The sequence below is a fragment of the Antechinus flavipes genome, chromosome 4 (assembly GCF_016432865.1).
Source record: "Antechinus flavipes isolate AdamAnt ecotype Samford, QLD, Australia chromosome 4, AdamAnt_v2, whole genome shotgun sequence".
Taxonomy (NCBI): domain Eukaryota; kingdom Metazoa; phylum Chordata; class Mammalia; order Dasyuromorphia; family Dasyuridae; genus Antechinus; species Antechinus flavipes.
This window is the reverse complement of record NC_067401.1, coordinates 67830427-67857571: the sequence shown is the minus strand read 5'-3', so window position 1 is coordinate 67857571 and position 27145 is coordinate 67830427. Positions and strand designations below refer to the sequence as shown.

The 27145-nt window shown below is 37.0% G+C and overlaps 1 protein-coding gene across 1 annotated transcript in view; it reads left to right on the top strand.

The window, feature by feature from the left end:
- The window catches only part of SNX7 (sorting nexin 7), a 146265-nt gene that overhangs the window by 50610 nt on the left and 68510 nt on the right, over positions 1-27145 (top strand). The window contains exon 7 of the mRNA XM_051993275.1: positions 17719-17805. Within this exon, the coding sequence (XP_051849235.1) occupies positions 17719-17805 (87 nt within the window). The remainder of the gene's footprint in view (positions 1-17718; positions 17806-27145) is intronic.

The window sequence follows — 27145 nt, the reverse complement described above, 5'->3', positions numbered from 1 at the left end:
GTCCCAAAAAACTTTTTAAAATAGTTTTTTATTTTTCCAAATACATGCAAAGATAGTTTTCAACATTCACCCTTGCAAAAGTAAACTCAAGAAAATAAATTATGGAGAAAAAAATATATCTGTATTGGCAAAGGGAATTCCTTACCACTTCTGGTACCTTGCACAGCTAAAAATCAAAGATCTATTAATTTTTTTTAAATGTACAACATCTTCTGCAAATATTGAAGATTCAGAAATAAAACAAATCACAGAAATATGTGAATAATTAGAATCCAAGTTAGAATGTGCTCAAGTGTATAAGTAAATTCAAACAGACTGGCAGAGAAAATTCAAGGAAGACGAGGTTATTCCAATTGGGATGATCATGGAAAGATGTGCTAAAATGAAATTCCTTTCATGTATTGATTACTGGCATCACTTTTAAATCTCAAACTCTTCACTTATTGTGCTTCATGATCCATGGAAGAGGTATCAGCTGATCTCAACCAATCAATTAGACTGCTAAATGGCACAATGAATAAATCATCTTATTGTGATTCAGGAACACTGGAATTGAAATTTTGTTTGAAGCACTTATTAACTCCGTGCCTCCTGAAGGAGTCATTTAAACTCAGTTTCCTCATCTGAAAAATGAGAATAGTAATAATATCTACTTCATAGATTTGTTGTGGTTATCAAATGAGACAACACGTGTAAATTATTTTGCAATATTAAAGCTAAAGATAAATGTTAGTTATTATTGTCATTCTTATTCTTATTATAATGTATTAAGTACCTACTCTCTGTGCTGATCCTGGAGATACAAATACATTCAAGGAGGGATAACAGAAGAGTGAGTGAATCAGAGAAGAGTGGTTCACTAGGATCTTGGGAGGAGTAGGTGTCAAGAAGAAAGAGGAAACAGCAATGAAGAATGAATCAAGGAGGATGAGGATTATGAAGCTATTGAATTTGGCAATTCACTGATAATTGAGTGAGCACTTTCATTGAGTGGTAGAAGGGGAATCCATTTTGCAGAGGGTTAAGGAAGAATCAAATGTGGGAAAGTGGAGAAAATTAGTGTCCACTCTTCTTTTTTAGGTATGTGAGATTGAAAGGAAGGAAAAAGGTTGGAAGGTAAAGGAGAAAAGGGAAAGTGGCATGCTTAAAGCAGTTGTTTTTAATTTTGTTTGTGTGTGTGTGTGTGATTTTTGAAAATAGGGAAAATTTGAGATATTTGTTATAGGAAAAGGGCTTTGTCAAAGAGGGATAGATGATTTTGTATTATCATTATTGACAAGGAAATTGGGGCTAAGTGGCTTTCCCAAGATCACACAGCTAGTAAATGTTGTGTATAAGACTGGATTTGAATCAGGTCCTCTTGCTCCATGATTAGTACTCTATCCACTGCACCATCCAGCTACCTCTGTATTATTGATCTATTCATTTTTGAGTCTGTTCTCAATGTTATATGAATCTTGGCTTAAAACAATTCAGTGTTAAATTTTCATAATGCTGGAAGAATTGACTGGTTTCATCCCATATTTGTTATATTGACTAGAACCATTTTAACAGTATACTTTATCAAACTATAAAAATTAGCCACTTTTGCAGTTGTTAGGGTAGGTAAAATCAGGGAATTGGTCAAGTCAGAAGTAACAAATACCTGCAGTTAGCTGAGACCCTATTCTTCCTGTTCCAATTCCCCAGTTCTCTGGAACTCAGTTGCAATTATCTGGTTGTTGCTATCAGCCCCACTGAATAACTCTCCAGGGGAATGTTTGGTCTCCAGTCTAACCTTACTTAAGTATGGGAAAAAAACCAAAACTACTTGTCTTGAATAAACTGAGATAAGGCTGGATTATATTTTAAACACTGTTTGCTAAGAAAAAAAATCAGCCAACTATTATTCCTCAAAAAATAAAACCAAAAAAACCTTCAAAACAGCGATATAAACTCAGTCCATGAAAGTTTACTGAACATAGTTTATAAAATAAAAGTATCTGATCTAAACTAATCTGAGGTTACTTGATCTACCTATTTCTCTAGATTTATTCTCTCATGACTCATCATTCAAATATTTCCAAGGAAGAAATAAAGCTTTTCCCAAGGTTTTTAATTACTTTCTTCCTTCAAACTGTAAATTCTAGCCTCGGATTACATATTAGTTGCTGGAGATTCTGAACCTGGTTCCTTTTCCTTTCTTTTAGATGGCCTCTCCCAAAGGGACATCTGTTCTCTATAGCAGCAAAAATTAATGGAATTTAATTAATATAGAATATAAGCTCAGCCTACAAATTCCACCTATTTCTCTAGAGTGATCCTTTAGTGACTTCACTAAATTAGTCTCAAATGGAGCTCTACCATAAATTCTTTCATTCTATTCTTTTCATATTCACAGAATCACAGAATTGTAAAATTATGAAGACTCTCAGTGTTCATTTTGTCCAATTCATACCAGTCTGTCAAAAAAGCATCACTTATTAAGCACCTTCTGTATATCAGACATTGTGCTAACCACTAGGGATATTAAAATTGGCAAAAAAATAGTCACTGTGTTCGAGGAGCTCAGTCTAAAATGACAACAAGCAAGCAAATATGTAATAAACAGGAGTGTGGGAAGTGTTGTAGGAAGATTGGTACCTCAGGTGTTAGTATTGAAATTCAAAAGGGACCTCAAAAGATTGGGGTCACAGACTGGTGTCACAAAGTGTCTCAAAGAATTTGAAGACTTGAACCCATCTCCAAGTAAAGGGGGGAAGTTTATTGTAATTTTAATGCCAATTGAAGTGGGCTAATTTCCAAAAGGATTTAACAAAGAACCAGGAGCAAGAAGACAAGATTATAGGAAAAGATAGAGAAAAGACAGGCTATTTTTATGGCCTAGTGGTAGAAGTAAGGAGTAATCTGATATGCACCTCACCATTTGTCTCAGAAACTCTGTTATTTGACCAACAAATTGTTATCTGGCAAGCGGCAAAGTTTCTCTGACTATATTATCCTATCCCCGAAGCCAGAAGACTTTAGGATCATTGACAAACAAATTGTTAAAAACAATAGTACCCCTAAAGTCTGGGGGCCTCGGGATTACTGCTGTATTTCTCCTAGAAGCCGCACCCCCATCATTAGGGCGTGTGGGATCCTTTTCAGGGATGCTCATCTAATTTTAGTGTCTACCTGACTCATCCAGGTGCATGACTTTGTGCAACTCTGCCTCATTTAAATCCAATTCATGGGCAAGGCAAGACATCCGTGATGGCATTGGCCCTCAGAAAAGAAAGGACAAAACAACAAAAATGTACAAACAAGGTGTATGTACCAGATAAAAAGGAAGTAATTAAATGAAGGAAGGTGGTACTTAAGGGTGTCACAAGAATTTTAAATGTAATCCAGATCGCTATGATCTCTAACTTGGAATGGCTGGAACTGAATCGAGTCTGTTAGAGGCAGTTGGGTCAAGAATCAAGTAGGGCTTGAATCAATCATTTCTAAGTGAATGAGACCAGGTGAAGTTTTCTCCAAAGTCTGAGATGGAGTGGGTCAGACATAGGCCTAAGTCACGGGATCCCGCTTCCCAGAGATCTGCAGGGCAGGAAGTCACATGATCTCTCCCAGCAGGGGTCCTCAAACTAGGCGGGGGCCAGATGCAGCAGCTGAGGACGATTATCCCTCTCACCCAGGACTATGAAGTTTCTTTATTTAAAGGCCCACAAAACAAAGTTTTTGTTGTTACTATAGTCCCGCCCTCCAACAGTCTGAGGGACAGTGACCTGGCCCCCTATTTAAAAAGTTTGAGGACCCCTGGATTCTAGGTCCAGCTTCAGGAAGTGATGTGACCCAGGAAGCATACAACATTGGTTACCATTGGTTACCATTGGTCAGTAATGATCATTTCCTTTTTAGTCCATCCAATGAAAAGAGTTGGGTCTTTTGCTATTTAACGGTCTTTGCTATTTCCTGCTTGCCAGGTCTAGCACGCGTTGGGAGCTGAGAGCTTCCTCTGCCTCCCTGGTGTGCTTGGGCCTCTCCCTGCAGGGACTGAATCAATGCTTCCTCCTTGTGTCTGAAGATGTCTCTAATTAGTTAATTTGGGTAAGGGAGTCTGGCACCTGTTCCGCACACAAATGAGGAAAGCAAGTTTGCAAATGAAGATCCCTGGGGAAAGTCTTCATTTAGAAGTAGGGTTTTTTGGTTAGCTGTGTTTCATTCTCCGTGACCCCCATCTTGAGGATTTCTTGGCAAAGACACTGGAGTGGTTTGTCATTTCTTTCCCCTGCTCATTTTACAGATGAAGACATTGAAATGAAAAAATGAAAGGCTTAAAGGACTTGCTTAGGGTCACATGGCAGTTAATTGTCAGAGGTAGAATTTGAACTCTGATCTTCAGGACTTTAGGCCAGGGGCTGTATTTATTGTTCTCCCTAGGTGGAATTTAAAAGAAAGTCTGGGAGACAGATTTGGGGAGGATAAGCATTCCCAAGCAGCTGTACAGTTAGAGAAAATTCCTGGCAGCTAGAGATGTAATGGATAAGTGATGCGATTAGTGGCAGTGCAGGGAGTTGCGGGAACCCCTCTTTGGTTGGCGTCGGTCCAACATGAAAGAATTCACCAACCTGAAATATTAGACTGGCAAAAGGAAGTTTATTGTTGACCTACAGAAGCCAGCTCTTGCTGGGAAGACTGACTTCCAAGTGACAAAGTCCTGGCAGAGAGATAAAGGTCCTAGCAGAGAAATCCTGGCAGAGAGATAACAAGAGGTTTATCTCTGAGAAGAGAATGTCTCTTCACAGCGGGCAGGGGTCCTGGTAGGCAGCTGTGCCAAGAGGAAAGCAGTCCCTTGGTATGGCATGATCCTACTTCAGGCCTCTGCAAAGCAATGAGCCCCAAATTGCCCTTTAATAGGAAATCTGAGACTGAAGTTTCATTTGAATGAAATTACTTCAATGTTGTCACTGCCCTCAGGCCTAGATTTACAATTGAATGAGACCACTTAAGTTTGAGCTAAGTAGGAGTGGTCCTGGACTAATTTGCAGCTCAATTGAGGGTGCAGTTTCTCAATGGAAATATCAGGTCCAGATTTCCAGCTAAATTAAAGCACTTAAGTTCGAGCTAAGTAGGGAGTGGTCCTGGGATAATCTTAATGAAACTACTTAACTGCCCCAAAAGGTAGGTGTCTGTCAAAAGAGTTTCAGGGCTCACCCTAAAAGTCAAGAAGGACAGTTTCAGGGTTCCCCATCATAAGTAAACATTTAGTAAATTTTGTCTTTGTTCCTGGCTATATACTAATTTCTGAGAAAACCAAAAGATACAAAAGGTTCCTCCTTGTCCTCAGGGAGCTTACCTTCTAAATAAGGGAGATAACAAAGGCAAACAAATACTCACCAAGCAAGTTAGTGATTTTCAATCCAGTTTGACTCTTCTTAATCCCATTTAGGGTTTTTTGGCCAAATCATTGGAGTGGTTTGCCATTTCCTTTGCCATTTCCTTCTGGTAGATGAGGTAACAGAGGCAAACGTGGCACAGTGGCTCACCCAGCATCACCCATTAAGTTTCTGAGGCTAAGTTGGCCTGGCACTCTACCCACATTGCCACCTAGATGCCAGTACAGGATAAATAGGAAACAGTTAACAGAAGAAAGACACTAAGATTAAAATAACTATTGGGAAGGTTTTGAGTAAAAGAAAGGTTTTTACTTGGAGGCCTCTGTTAACTGTTTTTGTTTTTGTTTTGTTGAGGCAATTGGGATTAAGTGACTTGCCCAGGGTCACATATCTAGGAAGTGTTAAGTGTTAAGGCCAGATTTGAACTCTTCAGAGCTGGTTGTTCACTATTAACAGCTTTGAAGAATTAGAAGGAGTATGTGAGAAAGGTGTGGGACAGTATTCTCCACAAAAACAATCAGAGACTCTTGGAGTAAGAAAAAGCAAAAAGGGGTTTATCACCGTCTTGTGAGAAAGGGCATCTCCCATCAGACAAGGTGTTTGTCAGTAAAGGAGAGTCAAGCATGACTTCAAAACACAAGATTAAATACTCAGAACACAGAAGTCCCCTAACCCCCCAGGCTGGCCTTTTCTCTCATTGTTTGAGGGAATCCAGGCTTACATTCTAATCAGGGAAATCTAACCCAGAAACAAAAGAATACAAGTCAATAATAATAAACTCTTAATTTAAGTTTCCTTAGAGAACTGATATACAAGGAGATATAATTCAAAGCCATCATCACCTTTAAAAGAAGTACTTAAATGCTAATTAAGAAGTAGTGGGAAAACAGGAGGGGACAACTTTTGCTACAGCTCTATTATTATAAAGTCTCAAGTCACAATTAAAGTATGGTTTAAAGCTATGATAGCATCTTCACTCAGTTAATTCCATACATAAGGAATCCCGATTGTAACATAAATAAATAAATAAAAAATAAATAATAAAAGGCACTTGGCCTTTGTTTGAAGATTGTAAGCAACCCATTCCACTTATGAATGACCATCATTGTTAGGAAGTGTTTTTCTCTTATGTCTACATTTTTTCTCCTTGCCAAATCCATCCATTATTCCTCATTCTGCCCATTGTGTCCAAACATCCTTCTACCTTGTGACAGTCCTTTAAATACTTGAAGAAAGTGGTAAACTAAAAAGACAGCACACAGAATGCTTGACAAAAATAAAAACAAAGTTGTTTTATAGCATTTCCATTCTCAATTTCTAACCTAAAAATTTCTCTATAGGTGTGAGCTTGCTGTCTTTAATAAACTTTGTAGGAATAATGTGAATACCAAATCCTGTTCATATACAATAATGTAAAGTCAGTCTGTTGTTAATTCTTAGTCCTGTGTCCAGTCTAGTTTATAATCTTTAATCTTTAACAATAATCTTTAACAAAATTCATGACAACTTTGAAGGAATTTAGCTTTCTCAGACTGCCTGGTACCATAAGTTAAGATACTCCTGATGCCAACTCTCAATCACAATTGCATACAAAAAGGAAGTTAACTTTCCTACTCTATCATGATCAGCATATCTTTAGACAGGTCTGAGATCTGATCTGCCAGGTACAGGCCATCCACCTCTCTGTTCCTTCCCCCTGAGTTCCCCACTTTGTATCTGAGAAACCCCCAAGATTCTGTTTCTCCTATAAAGATCTTGTGTGGTTCAGAAATGGTGAAGGGTCACCATTTAATAAAAAAGCTGGAGAGATCTCTAGAAGCAAAGATTGGTGGTCCCATCTATCGAGCAGGGAATTGAAGGGAAGAGGCACCTTCTGGGGCTGGGTTAACACCTTTAATCCCTAATGCAAATACCCCCTCTCATCACTGACACTCATGCTCATTGGCTGAGGATCTTACATTCTAACCTCGGGAATTACCCAAGAAATTGAACTTGACCAGTAAATACATAGTTGCCCATCATTTGACTGAAATAGGGAGAAAATGATGTCATGGGAGGATAGTAGGAAGGAGACTTGAGTATGCTCTCTTGGATCAATGCTCCAAGTCCTTCAGGCCTACTCAAACTCTGAAGTAGATGAAGCCTTACTCGATTTTCACAACTGTCTTGAAAGATCTCACCTCATCTCATTCAGTCTGCTAATGATGAAGATCTTTGCCAAGTTCCCTTCTAGACTAAGCCCATTATGAAGTACTCTTTTTACTTCTATCATAGTGCCTTCCCTTGAATGATGCCTTTCTCTTTATTCTAGCTAACTCTGGTTAGCCTAACCTGCCAGTTAATGGCTTTCTCCCACATCAGGGAGTATTTCCTTTCTCCTGAGTGAGTTCCCCTGGAGAAAGTTGTCTTTTTCCTTGCTAACTATAAACTCTCCCAACTCCATTTCATATTGGCCACTCCTCATGTGCCTATTTTATCTCTTATTTTTGTCTGTAAACTCTTCTCCTAAATAATTCTTCATTTTGGCAGAGAATGGCTATTGTGAATTTGTCCGATGGTATTCAGGTTGAACAAATAGTTGGAAGTTCATAGCTTGTTGTCTGAGGAAACAAATCTTACAAGTAGGTTAAAAATGCAGGACCAAATATGAGCAAAAAAAATTTTGGGGGGGATTACTAGGAACAGTAACCAGAAACCCCATCCAGGGAGACTTGGAGATGTAGATGAGGCTATTAAGAATGTCTCTCATCCAGACAGCTTTTCCCTGGGTAAATACCAAGAACATTTCCGCCAAATCCCTTTTGTCTCAAAGGAGTAGGTGTAATGAGCAAAATAGTGTGACATTATATATAGTGAAAGGAGTGCTCAGGTGGCCCAGGGTGCAAGCACCATAATGTTTAAAAGGCATTAAACAGTGAATGGAGAGTATGACATGCCGAATGGAGATAATAGTTGATCTTAAATGGGTTTGATCTCCTTTAGCAAAAACCTCTGAGCCTTTTCAGTCTTATAAGGAAAGGCTTTTTCCCAATTAGCAAAGGTGTCAACAAAAACCAAAAGCAGTTTGAACCCCCTGAGAGAGGGCATATATGTAAAATCTATCTGCCAGTCTTCCCCTAAATATGTACCCTTCCTCCGGATAAGCTTCAGGATGGGGAATTTAACAGACTTTTCAGAATTAGCTTGGGCACTAGCTGGGTAGACCTGACAGATATGTTTGTTTCTTCTAGCTTGTGAATAGTAAAAATAGGTTTCATAAGGGACTGGAGAGCATTTCCCCCACTAAGTGAGTAGCGTGTGTGGACCAAAGAGAAATTTCCACTGTCTGGCTTCTGGGATTAAAAGTTGGTCTGAAAATGTTTGAAACCACCTGTGTGGGTCAGAAACCATTTAATAAAAAAGCTGGAGAGATCTCTAGAAGCAAAGCAAAGTTTATTATACATAAGGCAAGAATCTGGCGTCCCACCCATCTAGCAGACAAATGAAGGGAGGAAGCACCATAGGGGACAGGGTCAACGCTTTTAATCCCTAACACAAATTCCCCCTCTCACCACTGACCCTCATCCTTATTGGCTGAGAATCTTACATTCTACACTTGGGAACTACCCAAGAAATTGAACTTGATCAATAAGTACATAGTTGCCCATATTTGGTTGAAATTGGGAGGATAATAAGAAGGGGACTTAAGTATGCTCTTAGGGGGATAGCAGGGAGGAGACACTTTAAGTATGCCCTTGACTTAATGCTTAAAGTCCTTCAGGCCTACTCAAACTTTGAAATAGATGAAGCCTTACTCAATTTTCACAACCGTCTTGAAAGATCTCACCTTATCTCGTTCACACCTAAAAAGAGAAAGAGTGTACCCTCTTTCTTTAGCAAGGGCTTGTTCCTGGGAGATACGAGGGAGTGTAGGAATTGGGGAATTAAAGGTGCCATGGTCAGAGGCAAAAAGGTAGCAGCATGGACAGTTGCATTTGCAAGCTGTTTCCTTTTGCCTAAAGTGAATCCCCCTTGTGGTATCCTTTACAAAACATAACAGAAACCTCTCTAAGTCCATGTAAAGCTTGTAATAATTGTAGAATTTTCCCTGCACACTTAACGGGGGAATTATTTACTTATTTTTGTTGTCAAAGGTCCTCTTTCTTTCCCTCTGGCCTCATGAGCATGCAAAACATGAAACACATATTTGAAGTCAATATAGACTGACTTCCTTTCTAAAATTAGTGAAAGCAAAAATGCTCTGAATGTAACGGGGAGTTAGAAACTCCAATGGTTGTTCTAGAGTGAGCTTAGAAGCATCCTCAATTACAAGGAATGTGGCAGCCACTGTTCTAAGACAGGAAAGTCACCCCAAAGACACCAAGTTTCTTTGAGAAGTAAGCAAGAGGTCTGGGATAGGGAACCAAGGACTGAGTCAAGACGCTTAGGACCTGGACCCATCATCCATCAACCTAGAGCATAAAAGTTTTAGCTAGGGCTAAGGCCGAAGTAAGAGATTAGTATAGCTTTCAGGATCTTAAAAATCTTTGTCTGATCAGGGCCTCATTTAAGGGGAATTGTGTGTGGGCCTAGAATAGAATCACAGAGGGGCTTGGCAATAGCTAAAATTAGGTATAAAATCCAGCCATGCCCAGGAAAGTACAAAGTGTTTCTTTGAGGAAGGTTCAGGGAGTGATAGGATTGATTCATCTCTGCTATGAGCAAAAAGGAAGTGGAAATTAATTCATGGCCCAAATAACAGGCTGCTAGGCTAGGTGGGCCTTTAGACAAAGAAACTTTTATAGCCCTCCGAGATCCAGAAGTTAAGGGTTTTTATGGCTGCTCCCAGAGGAACTTCTCCAGAGGGGTTGCACATCAAGATATCATCTCAGTGTCTGTCCAAATATGTGGGGGCTGTCATGTAAACACTGAGCTACCTCCATGTTATGGACACGACTGCCCATGTTAATTGGTGGGGGTTATGTTCCCTTGGATTCGCCCTTTCAAAGACAAAAAGAAATTGTGAGTCTTTATGCAATGGTTTAGAAAAGAAAGCATCTTTAAGATCTAACAGAAAACCATTATGTCCCCTGGGATACTTGTACTGGGTTCATGGCTTCTACTGACCATTTGTTCTGATTATAGAAATTTGCTATAAGGGGGAAAAGCAGTAACATGAGTATAATAGTGTCAAAACAAGGTCCTTCAGGCCTCTATTTAAGAGCACATACATGACAGGATAAAGCATCCTTAGCTCTGTTTGACAACCAATCATGAGTAACAATTCTACATCATAGCCAGGAATAGTCAGGTGGAAAACAAAGAAACAACTGGAAAATTGAGTCAGAAGGATCCCACTTTAAGGGGAAGCTAAGGTTGTCCTCCCAACTCTTGCCCAAATAAAACATCCACTTATGACAGTTCAGGAAAGCATCCCTCTGAGTAACTTAAGACATTTCTCTTGAATGGTGGGTTCCTGACTTAATGATCAGGCATTTAAATTCAAAACTCAAAAGAATACAGTTACAAGAGATTTTATTTCTGATAGAAAATTCTATTAATCACTGTTTAGGGCTAGATGCATTATTTTAAAAGTATATCAGGACTTAAACACATAGGAGATTTTCTTTAACATGATTTATGTGTTTAAACTTATCCTGGTGCAAAGGATCAACCATTAAACTCGCTTATATATTCCTAGTAAACACATTCATTATTTAGGAATTATAAATCTTAAACAGGCTCAGTTCTCAAGGCTGATGACCTTACTTACCCTGATGGTTTCAAGAAAACTGGCAGGCTTAAAAATTGAGAGTTGACAAAGACCCCAGAGAAGGGGCTGAGCTCGCTGTTGTCCACCCCAACTATTCTTAATGTTTTTATAACAATAGCACTCTAAGGGAGGAGGGCCGTTGGAATCACTGATTCTAAAGTCAGAAAGAACATTTTTACAGTCATTAACAGATTGTTAGAATAAAAGCACCCTTCAGGTGGACCTCCTTAGTACTGTTTCCCCTACAAACTATATTCCATCACTCTTGCTCCCTACCTTCACCCCCAGAATGTAAGCTTCTTGAAAGCAAAGACTATTTAATTTCTGTCTTTTTATCCCTCAGCACATTTCTCAGTACCTGTATTTAATACATATTTGCTTTTATTATTTTTTTTCAATCTTAACATGTTTCTAGTCCTTTATTTTAAAATTCAACATTCAGTTTTTCAACTGTTTCAATTCTAAGTAAGGTTCTCTAATAGTTAAGACAGATAAGACAGAGCATAGCTTATTTTTTTTTTTTATAGTTAGTAACTCTTAAAATTTGTATTGTGTTTTAAAACAAGACTTTTTGGAACTTTTTCATTCTTGATCCCTTTTAACCCAAGAAATTTTTACTTTTCCCTGGGTACATTAGTATATAAAATAGGTATATAATTCAAACATTTACTGATAATAAATCATAAAGAAATTTTTAAAAAATCTTGTGTGTGTATATATAATTTTTTAAAGATAAAAGCAAATTTGCCTACTAATGAGATGGATGTGCTTGTTTATTTTTATTTAATGAATGGTAGAATATTTGATATTGCAGAACATAGAGCATTCAGAAACCTTTTACTGTTGCCAAATTTTTCACAACCCCTGCATTCAGTTACTCTACCCAAGATGGACCACATTCTTACCTTGTGTTGACTTAGAATTTAAGAAGCTTTGCTTTAAAGCATCTTCATTTCATGTGATTTAGGAAAGCAATTTCTAGTTTCAAATCATGTATTTGGAGTTTAGCACCAAATGTTGAGTTTGATGTAGTCACCAAATGTTGGGATTCAATCATGTGAAGAATTCACAATGGCCATATTCTTTGGCAAAAGGTAGATTTATTTAAGTAAAGAGGTTACAGACAAAGTGAAGAGATACAATAGACACCAGGAGTGATAAATATGAAATAGAGTTGGGGAGCATATTGTTAGCAAGGATAGGGGTTTTAACAATTAATGATGAAAAAGACAAGTATTCTAGTGGAATTCACAATTAACCAGGAGAAAGGGAATTACCCCCATGAGGTTGGAGTATGCCTTTAGCTGACAGGCTAAATCTGTAAAAGAATTTAGCACCCTAAAAAAGCTAGTTAGCTATAATAAGGAGAAAGAATAGAGGCATGGTAGGGGATGAGAGGAGAGATACCACATGACAAGAACAAGGTGGAGAGAGAAGAGGAAAGACACCAAGAGACAGAATATTGGGGCAGACATAACTCAAAGAGATTCAACAAAGACGGCATGAGCCATGGACAGATTTATAGAAGAAATTTAACTTCAGGTGTTTGACATAATTCAGATTTCTGATTGGATATATACAAGGTGCGACTACTCATGACCTTCACTTAGTACTGTTTCCCCTACAAACTATATTCCATCACTCTTGCTCCCTACCTTCACCCCCAGAATGTAAGCTTCTTGAAAGCAAAGACTATTTAATTTCTGTCTTTTTATCCCTCAGCACATTTCTCAGTACCTGTATTTAATACATATTTGCTTTTATTATTTTTTTTCAATCTTAACATGTTTCTAGTCCTTTATTTTAAAATTAAGAAGGTGGGACTATGAGGCTAAATTGATCCTCATCAGTGCCCTTCAAGAGTGTAATTTCATCAATATTTCAGTCTTTTTCTGCCAATGGCACTTAGTTACTCAGGACCTCCTCACATTGATTTTCAAATCTACATTTCCATTTGGTCCTTTGTGAAATAGACCACTAACGATTGAGATTACCTTTTTATAAATAAGGAAATCAAATGTCAAAGATGTTGAGTAGCTTGACCATAAGTATTAGTATTCTGTGGGTGTTTATATGCATATATATTTGTGTAATGAGTACATTTCATTGCATAATTGTTAATGAAATTGAGAGACAGTCAGGAAGGAGGTTAACTAGTTATACAAACTGGACTTAACATGATGTAATGGCCTTAAGCAAAATTCTAATTCTTAGCTTGATAGGCTTGTGAACTTGATTTTATCTGCTTACTCAAGGGTGGTTAGGCTCTGTGGAATTGCTTCTTGGTCTGCATGTTATCCAAGCATGTTATCCAGTTGACAAATTAGAAAGCCAGATTGTGGTAAAGCAATTAGATGATTCAGTGGATAAGAGTGCTAGACCTGGAATCATAAAGACCTAAATCCTTCCCCAGATGTGTAATCCTGGGCTAGTCACTTAACCTCTACCTACCTCAGTTTCTTTCTCATCTGTAAAATGGGGATAATAATAGCACTTATTTGCTAGGGCTATTGTAAGGATCTACTGAGATAATGTATGTAAATGTGAATTGATACTACTGTTCCTACTACTACAAATACTACTATTGCTGATTTGATTATTACTACTACTATTATTGTTGCTGCTACTACTATTACTGCTGCTGTTACTTTTATTGTTATTGATACTTTTTCCTTAGTTGTTTCCATAGTGCTTTTCTCTTTGGATCAACCATTCTGAATTCCCAGCTACAAAATATATTCCATGTCATCTCTAAGCGCTGAACCTTCATGGACAGTCACAATTTCAGAAAAGAAAAGAAAAGATACTTTTAATGACTTTTTTCAAAAAGAAAATCATTTGTCCCAGTTTCTGGTTTGGAAAATATTGTTGCCATAGTGATGCTACCTTAGTATGCTGTACATGCTGTTCCTTCCAAATGAGTGAGTCCTTTTCAGGACTAAATTATAAAGTAACCAAGATGTGTGTGGTTAGTGCAGAATGAATTGGATATAATTAAGGGATATTTCCATAAAATCATATTATCACAGAACTGGTTCCAAATGTATTCCTGTCCTAAATCTTTCATTCCTTTCTCATCCTTGAAAAAGCTGTCTACAGCCATTGGTTCCATTTTTTTTTCTTTTTTCTCTTTTCTAAACTTGCTTTTGTAGTCTTGCTTTTGTGTTTATCATTCAACCAAAACTGCTTTTTCCAAACTTAACAACGACTTCTTAATCTCCAAATTTCCTGACATTTTCTCAGTCCTTATCTTCCATGATTTTTCTGCAGCCTTTGAAACTGTGAATGATCTCATCCTAGAGAGTCTCTCTTGTAGATTTTCAAGAAATTGTTCCCTTTTTTTTTGTTCCCCTGCTGGATGTCTGATTGCTTCTTCTTATATCTTCTTGACTAGGCTAATTATTATTCTTGTCATTGAATCTAACCATGATTGTTCCCCAAATTTTTTTTCTAGGTCTCTTCTTTTTTCCTTTCTCTGTACTTTTGCCATTGGTAACCTCATCATTTCCACAGATTCTATTATCATCTATATTCCAGTGACTCTCAAAACTATGTCTCCAGTTTTTGCCCTTCTCAACTCCTGTCAAGTATCACCAACTATCTTTTGATCATTTCAAACTTTGTCTTAAGAAATCTCCAACTCAGCATGTCTAAAAAAGAACACATCCCTTGCTAACCTCTTCCTTTCCTCAATCATCCTCTCTTGTGAACTTGCATGTTATTTTTGAGGGCACAGCCACCTTTTAAAAGGGGAAGGAAAGGGAACAATCATTTATTAAAGAGCCTACTTTGTGCTAGGCTCTTGAGAATTTTACAGTATTATCTCCTTTGATCATCACAACAGCCTTAACTGAGAGTTGGGAGTTATTTTTATTCCTATTTTATAGTCATGGAAATTGTTACAGAGAGGATAAATGATTTGCTCAGGCTCACACAGCTAATAAGAGTAAGATGGATGATTCTATATAGCTTTATCTCCCTTAAATCCAACTCACTTGCAAGTCATCAGCTTTTTAATGTCATTGTCCTGTTCCAGAACCTAGGATGAATGACAACAATAATAAACTTAAGTGTCAGAAGTCAAATTTGAATTCAGATCTTTCTGATTCCAGCCCCAGCACTCTTATCTATAATACCACTTCATCTACCTTTTAATCATTTCGATTCTCAAAGTCAGTGTTATTTTCAAATCCTCTCTCTCACCCCACCTATTTATTAGTTACCAAATTTTGTCTCTCTGTCTATAACATCCATCAGATTGTCCCTTTCTACTCACACAAACACCATCCTCTTTCAGACCTTAATCCTAATTACCTCTTGCCTGGATTATTCCAGTAACTTCCTAGTTGTCCTGCTCTCTCATACTTTTCCCTTTCCTGAGCTGTGCTTCATACAGCTTTCAAAGTGATTTTCCTAAACCTCATTTCTAGTCCTGTCAGTCCCCTACTCAATATCTCAGTGACTCTTTAGCACTTGAAGTTCTTCACAATCCGACCTTATCCTGCCTTTTCAATCTTCTTCTATGTTAGGCCATACTAGCCTCCTTATTAGTCCATATATGACCCCAGCTCTGTGCTCTCTGCTTTTTGATGAGCTTGTCTCTTGCCTAAAATTCTGTTTCTTCTGACACTTTGGAATCTGTGGCTTCCTTTAGAATTCATTCAAGTGCCTCCTTCTAAAGGAAACTTTTGCTCCAAAATGTATGTTTTGTATATATCTGCATCTATCCTTTGGAATGCAAGCTCTAGAAGTCAGGGATTGTTCTGCTTTGTCTTTGTATCTCTAGTGCCTAGTGTAGTTCTGGGATCAGATGTAATTACTAAATGCTTGATTGATTGTTTTTATAAAGAAGCAGCTTTTTAGTGATAAATTCTTACTCTCTGATTCACCTTAACTATCAGCTCATTTTCTAATCACCAGCCAACTAAGCTTTAGTAGTACATTTTTATAAGTCAGTCTGCAAAACTCTTAACACAAAGAAACTTTTAAAGCTAATAAACTTAAATTGACTCCTTCTCTTTATATTGTGTTTGCCTCAGCCCCCTAAAATTAGAAGAATATAATTAGTGTTCCAGAACTTAGATATTTTACTGCATCACATTGTATAGTTTGAGCCAATCTTCACTCATTTAGATAACAAGTATATAACTGTCCTATCATTTATTTATGAAGAAATCACTAATTATCTAAGATGTATAAAGTACTATATTAAGTATATGGAGAAATGAAAAGAAAAAATTCAGAGAGGATCTGTTTTTTCATGGAGTTTAAAATCTGGTTCTGTAACACTTTTGTATTTGTGTGTACTTATCTTTAAGTGCACACAGATCTACTTAGAAATACTTAATAGCTATGCAGGAGCCAAAGTGTTATGAACTCATGTTTACAAATACTGATATATATTTTATATATATAATAATCAATCAAAGTGCCATGTAATTATACATATGTATCATTCAAGTGTGTGCACTTATATAAATAGTTATTCAAATGTTTGTTAATCTATATTCATGTGCTTTTTATATTATGATCTCTTGGGCATGTTTTGTAATACAGTTGAGTTCATTTATGATAAATTATATTCTATTACTAGTCTCTTGAGAAAATACTAGGAAACACCTTGATATTCTTGATGGAGTTTTAGAGATAAATCTTCTTTTAAACTGAACCTTGTATTTGTCACCTATAAGCCAATATTTCCTTTATTTTCAATACCATGATATAGAACATAATGTATTTTGTTAAAATTGTGCATTAAAATGATACCCTCAATACTTGGTTTGAGAACCATTCTAATCTATTAAAAACATAACCAAAATAACCTTTTAGTTACTTCTACTAATCCACCCTATATTATTTATTAGAATTAATTTTGGATGTTGATATTTTCTAATATTGTCTTCAAAGCTTTTGTGTATTCTTATTTGAAATTTACAACCCTCTCTATTCTGACAATAACTAATGTTTCATAAGCAATTATGCTTTATTGTATTCAAATAAACATTAGATAGATCACAAAACCTCTTAGAATGGGATGGATTTGAAGAAACAAATCCTTTAGGTGTTGGTTTCAAGTTAACTTTTTAAATGAGGAATTAAAAACAATCAAACAAATAGGCACCAAAAGTTCTTAGGACTACAGATTTAGAACCTTACAGGCCATTTAGTTCAATCTCATTCTTTTACAAATAAGGAAACTAAGACCTGTAAAGGTTAGTTTGCCTTTGTCCAGATAGCTACTCAGTGTCAGAGGTGGAATTCACATTGGGGCTTTCCTGATTCTAAATCCAGAACTCAATCGACTATGCCATACTGCCCTATTTAAAGACATTCTTTAATTAAGAATTTGTTAATTCTTTGACCAAAGGCCACATTGACAAAAGCCCTGAATAAAAAAAAAAAAAAAAAAAAAAAAAACAAATACAAGCAAGCAGAAAGCAAGTAAGCAAACAAACTAGCAGAAAGCCATATTGTAATCTTGTCCTCCTAATAGAAGAATTTGTTTACATTATTAAAATGCTCATTAATTGTGCTTTATAAGATTATTATTGAAACAATTGACAGAATGAATTGCAACATGTTGTATCTGCATGTTTTAATATAAAGGGAGTTATGAAAAGAAGAGACCAAATTCAAGCAGAACTGGATTCCAGAGTTGAAGCTTTGAACAACAAAAAGGCTGAAAAGGAATTGGTAAGTTTTCTTTTATTTTTCTTATCACATAAAATTTGCTTTTAAATGTTCATTAGCAATACATTTATATCCATTTTCACTAAACTGTTTTTTGAAGATTTTTTAAAAATAGGATTAAACTATTACCACACAACCTAATTTATTTTGATTATCAAATGAGAAACTTACATATTATACTATGGGGCCACATTCTCGTTGTGTTCTTTGTTTGATGGGTATCTGAGGACGTTGCCTGCTTAAAAACAAGACAAAATAAAACTCCCTGCTTAATCATAACCACAGTAATTGATTCTAATCCTAGTTATGTAGAATCCTTTCATTTTAAGAAATAAAATAAAAAGAGTCATGCTGCACTTGATTCAAACCATACTTCAGCTAAGAAAACTGTTTGTCCTAGTTTTCAAGGACATAGATAGCCATTAAAAGTAGAAACTTTTTCACTACAAGTGTTATGATTTAATTGGTCTGTCTTGAATTCTGAGAGCCAATGTAGAAGAGTATATATATGTCTGGCTTTGGAGAAAGAAAAACCTTTATTCTAACTTAATTTTTTTTGACCCTGGATAAATGATTATATTTTCAATCCTTTTGATTACTGTCTAAAAATTAAAAACATACACCTACATATATGTATGTGCCTAAAACTATATTTGCTATATTACTTGAACTCTATAACTGTCAGGGAAATCTGAATTCAAATCTTACTTCAGATTCTTCCTAGTTATTTCACTCTGGGGCTTTCACTAAATTTTTTTTGGCTTCATTTCCCCTCTCTGTTCAATAGTACTACCTATGTCAGTCACCTATGAATATCACATGACATAATATGTCAAAAGATTTGCAGACTTCAAAGCACTATATATGCTCACCACTCTCTAACCTTTCCTCTTTTTGAGATGTTTACAATCCACATCTTGTGTGGTTTTCATCCAACCAAAATTTTGATAGCTATTGTTTCTCTTCTCAAAGAGCTTAGTATCTGACTCATAATCTCTCATCCTTAATACCTGTTATCATAGTAGGGGAGTTCCACATGTACATTAACACTCCCTTAAATGCTCTAATTACTTAGTTACTGGACCTATTTATCATGACCTATACTTCTACCTATGTCAGTCACACACAAAAATTATAGTTTGATTTTATTATCAACCATATATGAACCACTTTCATGTTCAGGAACTCTAAAATCCCCTTATCTGACCATAATCTATTTTCTTTTCATCTCTTCACTCTTCTATTGAGCTGATGAAGTCACCAAGGGTGGGGGGAAGAGAAAGGGAGAAGGGGAGAGAGAAAGAGACAGAGAGACAGAGGAAAATGGAGAGGGAGACAGACAAACACACACACACACACACACACACACACACACACACACACACACACACACACACACACACACAAATACAAGAAGCTTCCACTTTGGGATATACCAGGAGGTAGGACATTGAAAATGGAGGATAAACCAATAGAAGAAACTGAAAAAGTATGGAATTCAGGGTTCCCAGTGCTGCCAAAAGATTATTAATGATGAGGATTGAGAGAAAGAGTAATTGGATACAATAGCAGCAACATTTTAAAGAAAAAAAACAACTTTGAGATATTCAAGAACTCTATTGCAATGATAAAACATCATTCCAGAAGACTGAAAGTGAAGCAAACTAACCATCTTCTCACAAAGAAGTTACTCAAGGACTCAGAATGCATAATGAAACATGTTTTCAGACATAGTCAAAACGGGGCTTTCCTTTGATTGACTGTGAATGCTTGTTTTGAGGGTTTTCTTTTCTCCTCCCCTCTCTTCTCTCTCTCTCTCTCTTTCTCTGGCAATCTCTTACTCTGTCTCTCTCTATCTCTGTCTCTCCGTCTCTATCTTTCTATCTCCTCTTTCTCTTCTTTTATTCTGTCTCCTGTCTTTTCTTTCTCTCCCTTCCCCTATTCCTGCACTTCTCCCTTTTCTCCTCTGCTCTCTATTCCCCTCTATCTTCCCCCTCTGTCTGTCTCTCTGTCTCACTGTGTGTGTGTGTGTGTGTGTGTGTGTGTGTGTGTCTGTTCATTGAAGTGGAAAGGTTGAAGGGCCAGAAAAATCAGTGGCTATTAATTGAAAATAATTAATTTATAAAAGAACAACACTAACAACAACCACTGAAATGGTAACTTGGAATCAGCAGTTTCAACTGAGTGATGAGGTTGAAAGTTAGACTAGGAAGGAATAAGAGAGCAAGGAAAAGAAGTTAAAAAAAAAAAAGTAGCCTGTATAGACAGTTTTTTTTTTTTTCCCCAAGATGTTTGTTGAGAAAGAGAAGAGAAATATGAAATGATACTTTAAGGTGATGGTAGTATCTAGAAGGACTTTTAAGAATAAGGGTAACTTGAATACATATAGTGGGAGAAAAATATGAATCAGTAAGTTAATAAAGACTAAAACTTAGATATAGAGGAAGGATGATAATGGGAGCAAGCTTTTCTAGAAGATGTGAAGGGATGGCAGCAAAGATATATAAGCTTTGCCTTCCTGAAAAGAAAAGAAATGTCTTTATTAATAATAGAGGGGGAAAAAACATACTTCATGTGAAAAGCCTTGAAAATGCTTATTTATTTATTTATTTATTGATTGCTGAGGCAATTGGGGTTAAGTGACTTGCCCAGGGTCACACAGCTAGGCCATATTACGAGTCTGAGATCCAATTTGAATTCAAGTCCTCCTGATTTCAGGTCTGGTACTCTATCCACCACGCCATCTAGCTGCCCCTATTTAGTTTGTATTTTGACATTCTTTCACACTCTGCTATGTTGTGATGAACAGCATAGTAAAAATATGTAGGAGTGTTAGAATATGGCCAGCATGGAGAAGCATATTTTTTGATGAAGAAATTATTCTTAAATGAAAGCAAAAGCTTAAAAGAAAATAAAGAGGAAGGGATAACATTTTTGTCTAAATTAATTGGGTTTCTTAGCAAAAGAATTCTTTTTGTCAAATACTTAAGATACTTCCACAATTCTCATGGGCAAGCACATTATAAAGAATGAGCCGCATTGAGGATAGGCTTTTTGCACTGCTTTTTTCCCCTCCAAATTTAAGATGTATCCTATATATGTCATAAGTAATTCCAAGGATATTTTCAAGTCTCACAGAAAAAGTTCTGCAAAATGGCTTGAAACCTAAGTGTTTGCTCCCAGTAGGCATTCCCTGTGACCCAGCTATAGGTTTGCTTCCAGTGAACACTGACTGTGGTATGCAGATTTTTTAAATGAAAAGGAAAAATATACTTGGCATCTTCCCCAAATTAAAAGACTAGAAAAATGATTTTAGTCCAATATGATTAGATTTTTTTCTATTCAAAGAGAATGACCTTTTCTCCCAATGATGTTTTGCAGATTTCAATAACTATAGATTAGCCCTGATACTTTGCCTTTGCTATATAGATTTATGTTATCCAAACCATTATAGCTTATCAGCATGCACATGACCTAAACTTCTCTGAATTATGACCACAGAAAAAATATTTTATATCTTTTTTTTTTGGGGGGGGGGTCTGGTAATAATATTTGTTTGGTTTTTCTTTTTTTAATAAACAAGAAAATTTTTTTCTCTCTTTTTTTCTTTCTTTCTTTCTTTTTTTTTTTTTTGCTGAGGCAATTAGAGTTAAGTGACTTGTTCAGGGTCACACAGCTAGGAAGTGTTAAATGTCTGAGATCAAATTTGAACTTTATTCACTGTACCATCTAGCTGTGCCCCCCACCCCCAATTTTTTTTCTATTGTACCCTTATTATGAATATTTTTTTTAAAATTCATATTTGAAATTGAAAGATTTACCAATAGGTCCATCTCCTTCAAATTGAACAGATGACAGACTACAGAGAATTTATATCTGGGCACAAGATTACCAAATAAAATGCCATGGTCAAATTCAAATCAATCCCAGTCAAACACAGATTTATAAAGTAGATCTTTTGTTCTGGGACCTTGAACACTATGGGGTATAACAACAAAAATGAAATCATCCCTTGGTTCCAATTTATTGGGAAAAAGTCATATAATACACACAATGAAGATTTCCATTCAAGTCATGATTCTGACACTTTAGCTATATAATAATAGATGAGGTGCTTGTTTAACTGCTTGGTTCCCCTTTCAACATTTTAAGATTGTAAATTGCATGAGCAGCAGGTATGCTTTAGGGTAAGTTAGCACACTGATATTTCTCTCCACCTATAAAATCACAGGTTCACACACCATAACAAAAAATGATATTTCCCTCTGGATCTTCCCATCATCTGCCTTACTCCCCAAGATCAGAAATCATGCCTGAAGACTAACTCTTTCAATTCCAAAGGCTCGATTATCATTTGGTGAGTGTGTGGGACAGTAGCAACCACTAAGATAATCAGAAATCTGAGTATGATTGTAGGAAAAAAATTATTTCCTTCTTATGACAAAGGGTGCACAGTCTGGGACACACAGAGTGTAGTTTGAGAAAGAGATACTCACCCTGGCTAAGGGCATTTCCCCTTTCATTCTCTGACAGGTACTCCCCTGCCCAACTCCCTGACGGCATTCCCCATTGGCTGGGGGTTCTAAAGCACAGTTTCTAAAAGGAAAAAAAAAAATGTGGTTAAAAAAGCCAGAAGCTATCAAATTCTTAACTGAGTAGGGTGTTTTCCACTTAATGCAGTCCCTGCCCTAGAGGAGCTTCCATTCTAGTTGGGAAAAATAACAGTGGACAAAGAATGAGGGCAAAGAATAAAAGAATAAAGGCTTTTTTTCAAATCTCAAGCCACTACCCCTGATTATGAAACCCACTTCCTGCCCCTAAGGAACTTTGGGTGAGATAACCTCCACCCCAGCTGCCCTGTAGGTTTCATTTTAATTTAAGTTTCACTTCTCCAATTTAATTTATATACTGTTGAAACCAAATAAATCCATTTCTCACAGTGAGCATATCCCAAGGTCTACTGTTGTAGGTGGGCTCTTGCTATGCTTTCACTCTACTATATCACTAGGTGCTTTGTAACTGTATACCTACCTTCCTCTCCCTTTTTTATTCTAGAACAATAATCAAATCAATACTATTGATGTTGTCCAGATAGCAATATCTGATTCAAAATAAACATGTGACAAATTCACATTGGCCATTCTCTTTGGCATAAGGTAGATTTATTTAGGGGAAGAAGTTACAGACAAAATGAAGGAATACAATACTCACTAGGAATGGTAAATATGAAATAGAGTTGAGAAAGCATATAGTTAAAAAGGAAAGAGACAAATTCCCCAAAGGAACTTAGAATTTACCAAGAGAAAAGAAATATTCCAAGATGGGAGTAGGCCATTAACTGTCAGGTTAAATTGACCAGAGTTAGAGTAAGGAGATAGGTGCCATTAAAGGGAAGGCACTAAGAGGGAGAGAAAAGAGTGTACATCATAGTGGGCTTAGTCCTGAAGAGAATTTAGTAAAGGTCTTCTAATTATAAGCAGATTTTTAAAATAGTGTAATGCCAGAGAAACTGAGGCAAGATAGAAATTAGAGAATATTTAATAATTTATTTAAAAGGGAGAGATGTACTGTGACCAAATGGATCCGTGGTTTGGTCCCAGGGCTGAATGAGACTATCATCTCCAAGAATCAAGCAATATGAGTTCTCAATGACATAAATAAATAAATAAACAAACATACAAATATATATATATGTGTGTATATATATATATATATATATATATATATATATATGTATACATATATACACATGTAACATGTAGCTCAGACACAGGGGTAGACCAAGGTAGGGGTGGAATCAGAGTGCTAAGAGCCCAACGGGACTGACAGGGTGGGGGGAAGCACTGGAGATGGGGAGAGGCATCTGATAAAACTGTATCTGTTTTCTGATTTTCTGATAGATTGGAATGGGGAGAGACATTCTGATCTTCTAAAATATAAGATATTTTATCCTTATCAAGTATTCTGATGATTAAGAGGGAGGGGTGCTGTTGCAATATCGACCAGAACAATTAGGAATTGAGGCAGAACAATTCAGGGAAACTGAGTCAGGACAATTAGGGAAACTAAGTCAGGACAATAAAAGAGAACTATGGCACAACAATAGAAGAAATATTGCTTTGGGGTTTCTCAGGTGTAAAGGTGGAGACACCAAGGGGAGAAGGGAACCTTAGAGGAGAGGAAGAGTCGGGGGGGGTCCAAAAATTGGGGAATCTAGGAGCTGGTTAACTACACTTGGCTGACCAGGTCTCAGAACTGTCTAAAAATATGCTAATTAATATCTCCAAAGGTTGTTTGAAGACACCCTGATTTTGGGGGATGAACAGCAGGCTTTGCTAAACAGTTCCTTTCTAGATAGTCTGAGTAATTATCTATTAGTAGTTTCTTCCTGACAGGGCAAGAGAGTAAATCACATCACCATCATTACTTTTAGAAAGATATATTGATCCACATGTTGGTGGCTCTACTAACCAACCACAGTATATTTCCAAACCATAAGGCTCCTTTTCTGACATACTCACTTATACTTGTTGTTTCTCCCAGTTATAATATAACTTCTTTGAGGATAGAGACTGCCACAATGCTTAACATAATGATTGGTACAATGTAAATGTTTAATAAATATTTTTTACTAACTGTAATGGAAAAATGCAGAATAGAGCAGGTTTGAAAGTTTTGAGGAAGATCACTTGTGGTAGAAACCTTCAGCTCTTGGAGGAAAAAAGAAAAAAAAATCACTAGGTAGAAATGGAAGAATAGGAAGAAGCCAGGAAATAATTTCAGGCATGATGTATAACCTACTTTTTTTTTTTTGGGGGGGGGGCTGACCATAAATATGGAATCAAAACAATCCCAGAACATTAAAACAACAACAAACCTCTAAAACCCTTCTTGGGAGCAAATGAAAAGCTGAGTGTTTCGGTATCTATACATTAAAGGCATTTAATGCATTTGTTTCCCATTTCCTGAGGGAAGGATCCTGCCAGAGTTACACTGGGAATAAGCTAGCCTTGGTAACTCTCACAAGTGGTAGGTAACCATGGCAACCCACCTCAATGAGGTTGAGTGAGGGAGCAGCTCCCTTGTAATCGCTATGGTGACCTTGGCTAGGAACTGCAGATAGGCTGGTTGATCTCCATGACAACCCTGGCAGAGCCACTCTAGAGATAACCCGGGCTGTATCTTTAGATCCCCTGCTGGGTCTGCTCCTAGGACCTCCCACTAACGCCTGCCTGAGACTGCAAGATCAGTATGCATAGACACATCCCAGTGAAAGCATTAATGCCCTTAGGAGTATTGCAGATAAAGTTACAGCCAATTAAGAAAGGGAGAGGGCACGGATGCCTTGTCTATTCTAGGGATCACATCAGCCAAATCAGTCGAGCTTTAGTGTGGCCAGTAACAGTATGAGATAAATAGGTGCACCTTTGGTCTTTCTGGCTTCCTAACTTTTTAATGACGACTGGCTTTTAGTCTTGGTATCTTGTAGTTCGATAAGTTTCCTTGGCATAGTGGTTAGGGACTTGGCCTTGGAATCAGGAAGATCAGTGGTCAAATCCGCTTTCTGACACACACAGTAGCTATGTTTTTTGGATGGCAACTCACTTCCCTTCTCAGTTCTTCATTCCAGTCTCCTAAATTATAAGTTGTATTAATGTGATCTATGGTATAGAATTTGGCACCAAATGGTGGTGGTTTGAGGATCAATATGATGTAGGTAACATGGACATCAGATGGTGGTGGGCACCAAGAGTTGGGGTTCGATCGCGTGGAGAATTCACAATGGCCATTCTCTTTGGCAAGAGATAGGTTAATTTAAGGGAACAGGTTACAGACAGAATGAAGGAATGCATTAGATACTGGGAATTAGAGTTAGGAGAACGTATGATAAACTAGTTCCTAAAAGGGACATAGCACCCCAAAAGCGTTAGCCAGCTATGAGGAGGAGAAGTGAGGTTGGGAAGCATAATGGAATTAGGAGAGGTACCATGGGGGTAGGGGCACGGGAGAAGGGGAAGAGGAAGAGAAAGAAGAAGGGGAAGAAAAAAGATAGCACAAGGCAGAGTGCCATGGTGGGCTGACCCAAAGGAAGGCAGCAGCCATGAGATGGCCCATAAGTAGATTTTATAGGGAAAATTTAGGGACATGACTGCGAGTTATTATATTAGTATAAATTTAGGCAAAAGCTAAAACTTTCAAGGTCTGTTTTTCTGATCTTTCTGTATCTTTTATTTTCAAATATATGCTTGCTCATTTCCCAATTAGGTCTGAACAGAGTGATCTTCAAATAGGATTTCCCTTTTCCACTCTCAACCAGTATTTCGATGTACATATGTATGTATGTATGTGTGTGGGTACACATCTATATATATGTATATGTTCATGGACTTTCACTCCTGATATCTAGTCAGTTGAAAAATTATTTATATCTATCTTTAAGATCTCTTTCCTCTTTCTTTTCTTTGACTCTGTCCCAATCTGGTGAAGGTCCTCATCACCTCAATGCTGGGCTACTGTAATAATCTGCTGATTGGCCTCCCTGCCTCATTTCCTGCTTACTCCAGTCCTTCCTCCACCCAGCTATCAAACTGAACCTCTTAAAATATAGATCTCACTCCTCCCTCTCTCCCAATTCTCATTCCATAAACTTCCTGGTCAAACGCATAGTCTTTCATTTGTCATTCAAAGCCCTACACAACCTGAATCTTCTTACCTTCCCAATCTTTTTATACCATACTCTTTTCCAGGTATTTTGTAATCCAGTGTTACTGGAGTAGACATTGGACTGAACAGTGACTCCTATCTATTCTTCACATGAGACACTTTCTTTGGACCAAGAGCCAATAGTCTTTAAAAATTTATTAAGCACCTACTGTGTTCCAGGCATTGTACTAAGTATTGGTGATACAATAATGACAAAGAAAATTAGTTCCTGTCTTCTAGGAGCTTATAATCAAACGGGGGAAGACAATACAGAAATGGAAGCTGAAAGATGGAAGGAAGGGGGTAATCTTCCTGAAGTTAGAACTAAGCAAAGTAGTTGGAGGGAAGTGAGGAATGCACAGAGCATTTTCATTGTCTGTCTTTCCATACTTAAAATGCTTTCCCTTTTCATCTCTATCTCTTTCTCTGGTATCCTTAAAGTCTCAGAGAAAACCCCATCTTCTACTGGAAGCCTTTCTTTTTCTTTTTTTAATTATAGCTTTTTATTTACAAGATATATGCATGGGTAATTTTTCCGCATCGACAGTTGCAAATCCTTTTGTTTCAACTTTTTCCTTCCTTCCCCTCACCCCTTCCCCCCAGATGGCAGGTTGACCAATACATGTTAAATACATTAAAG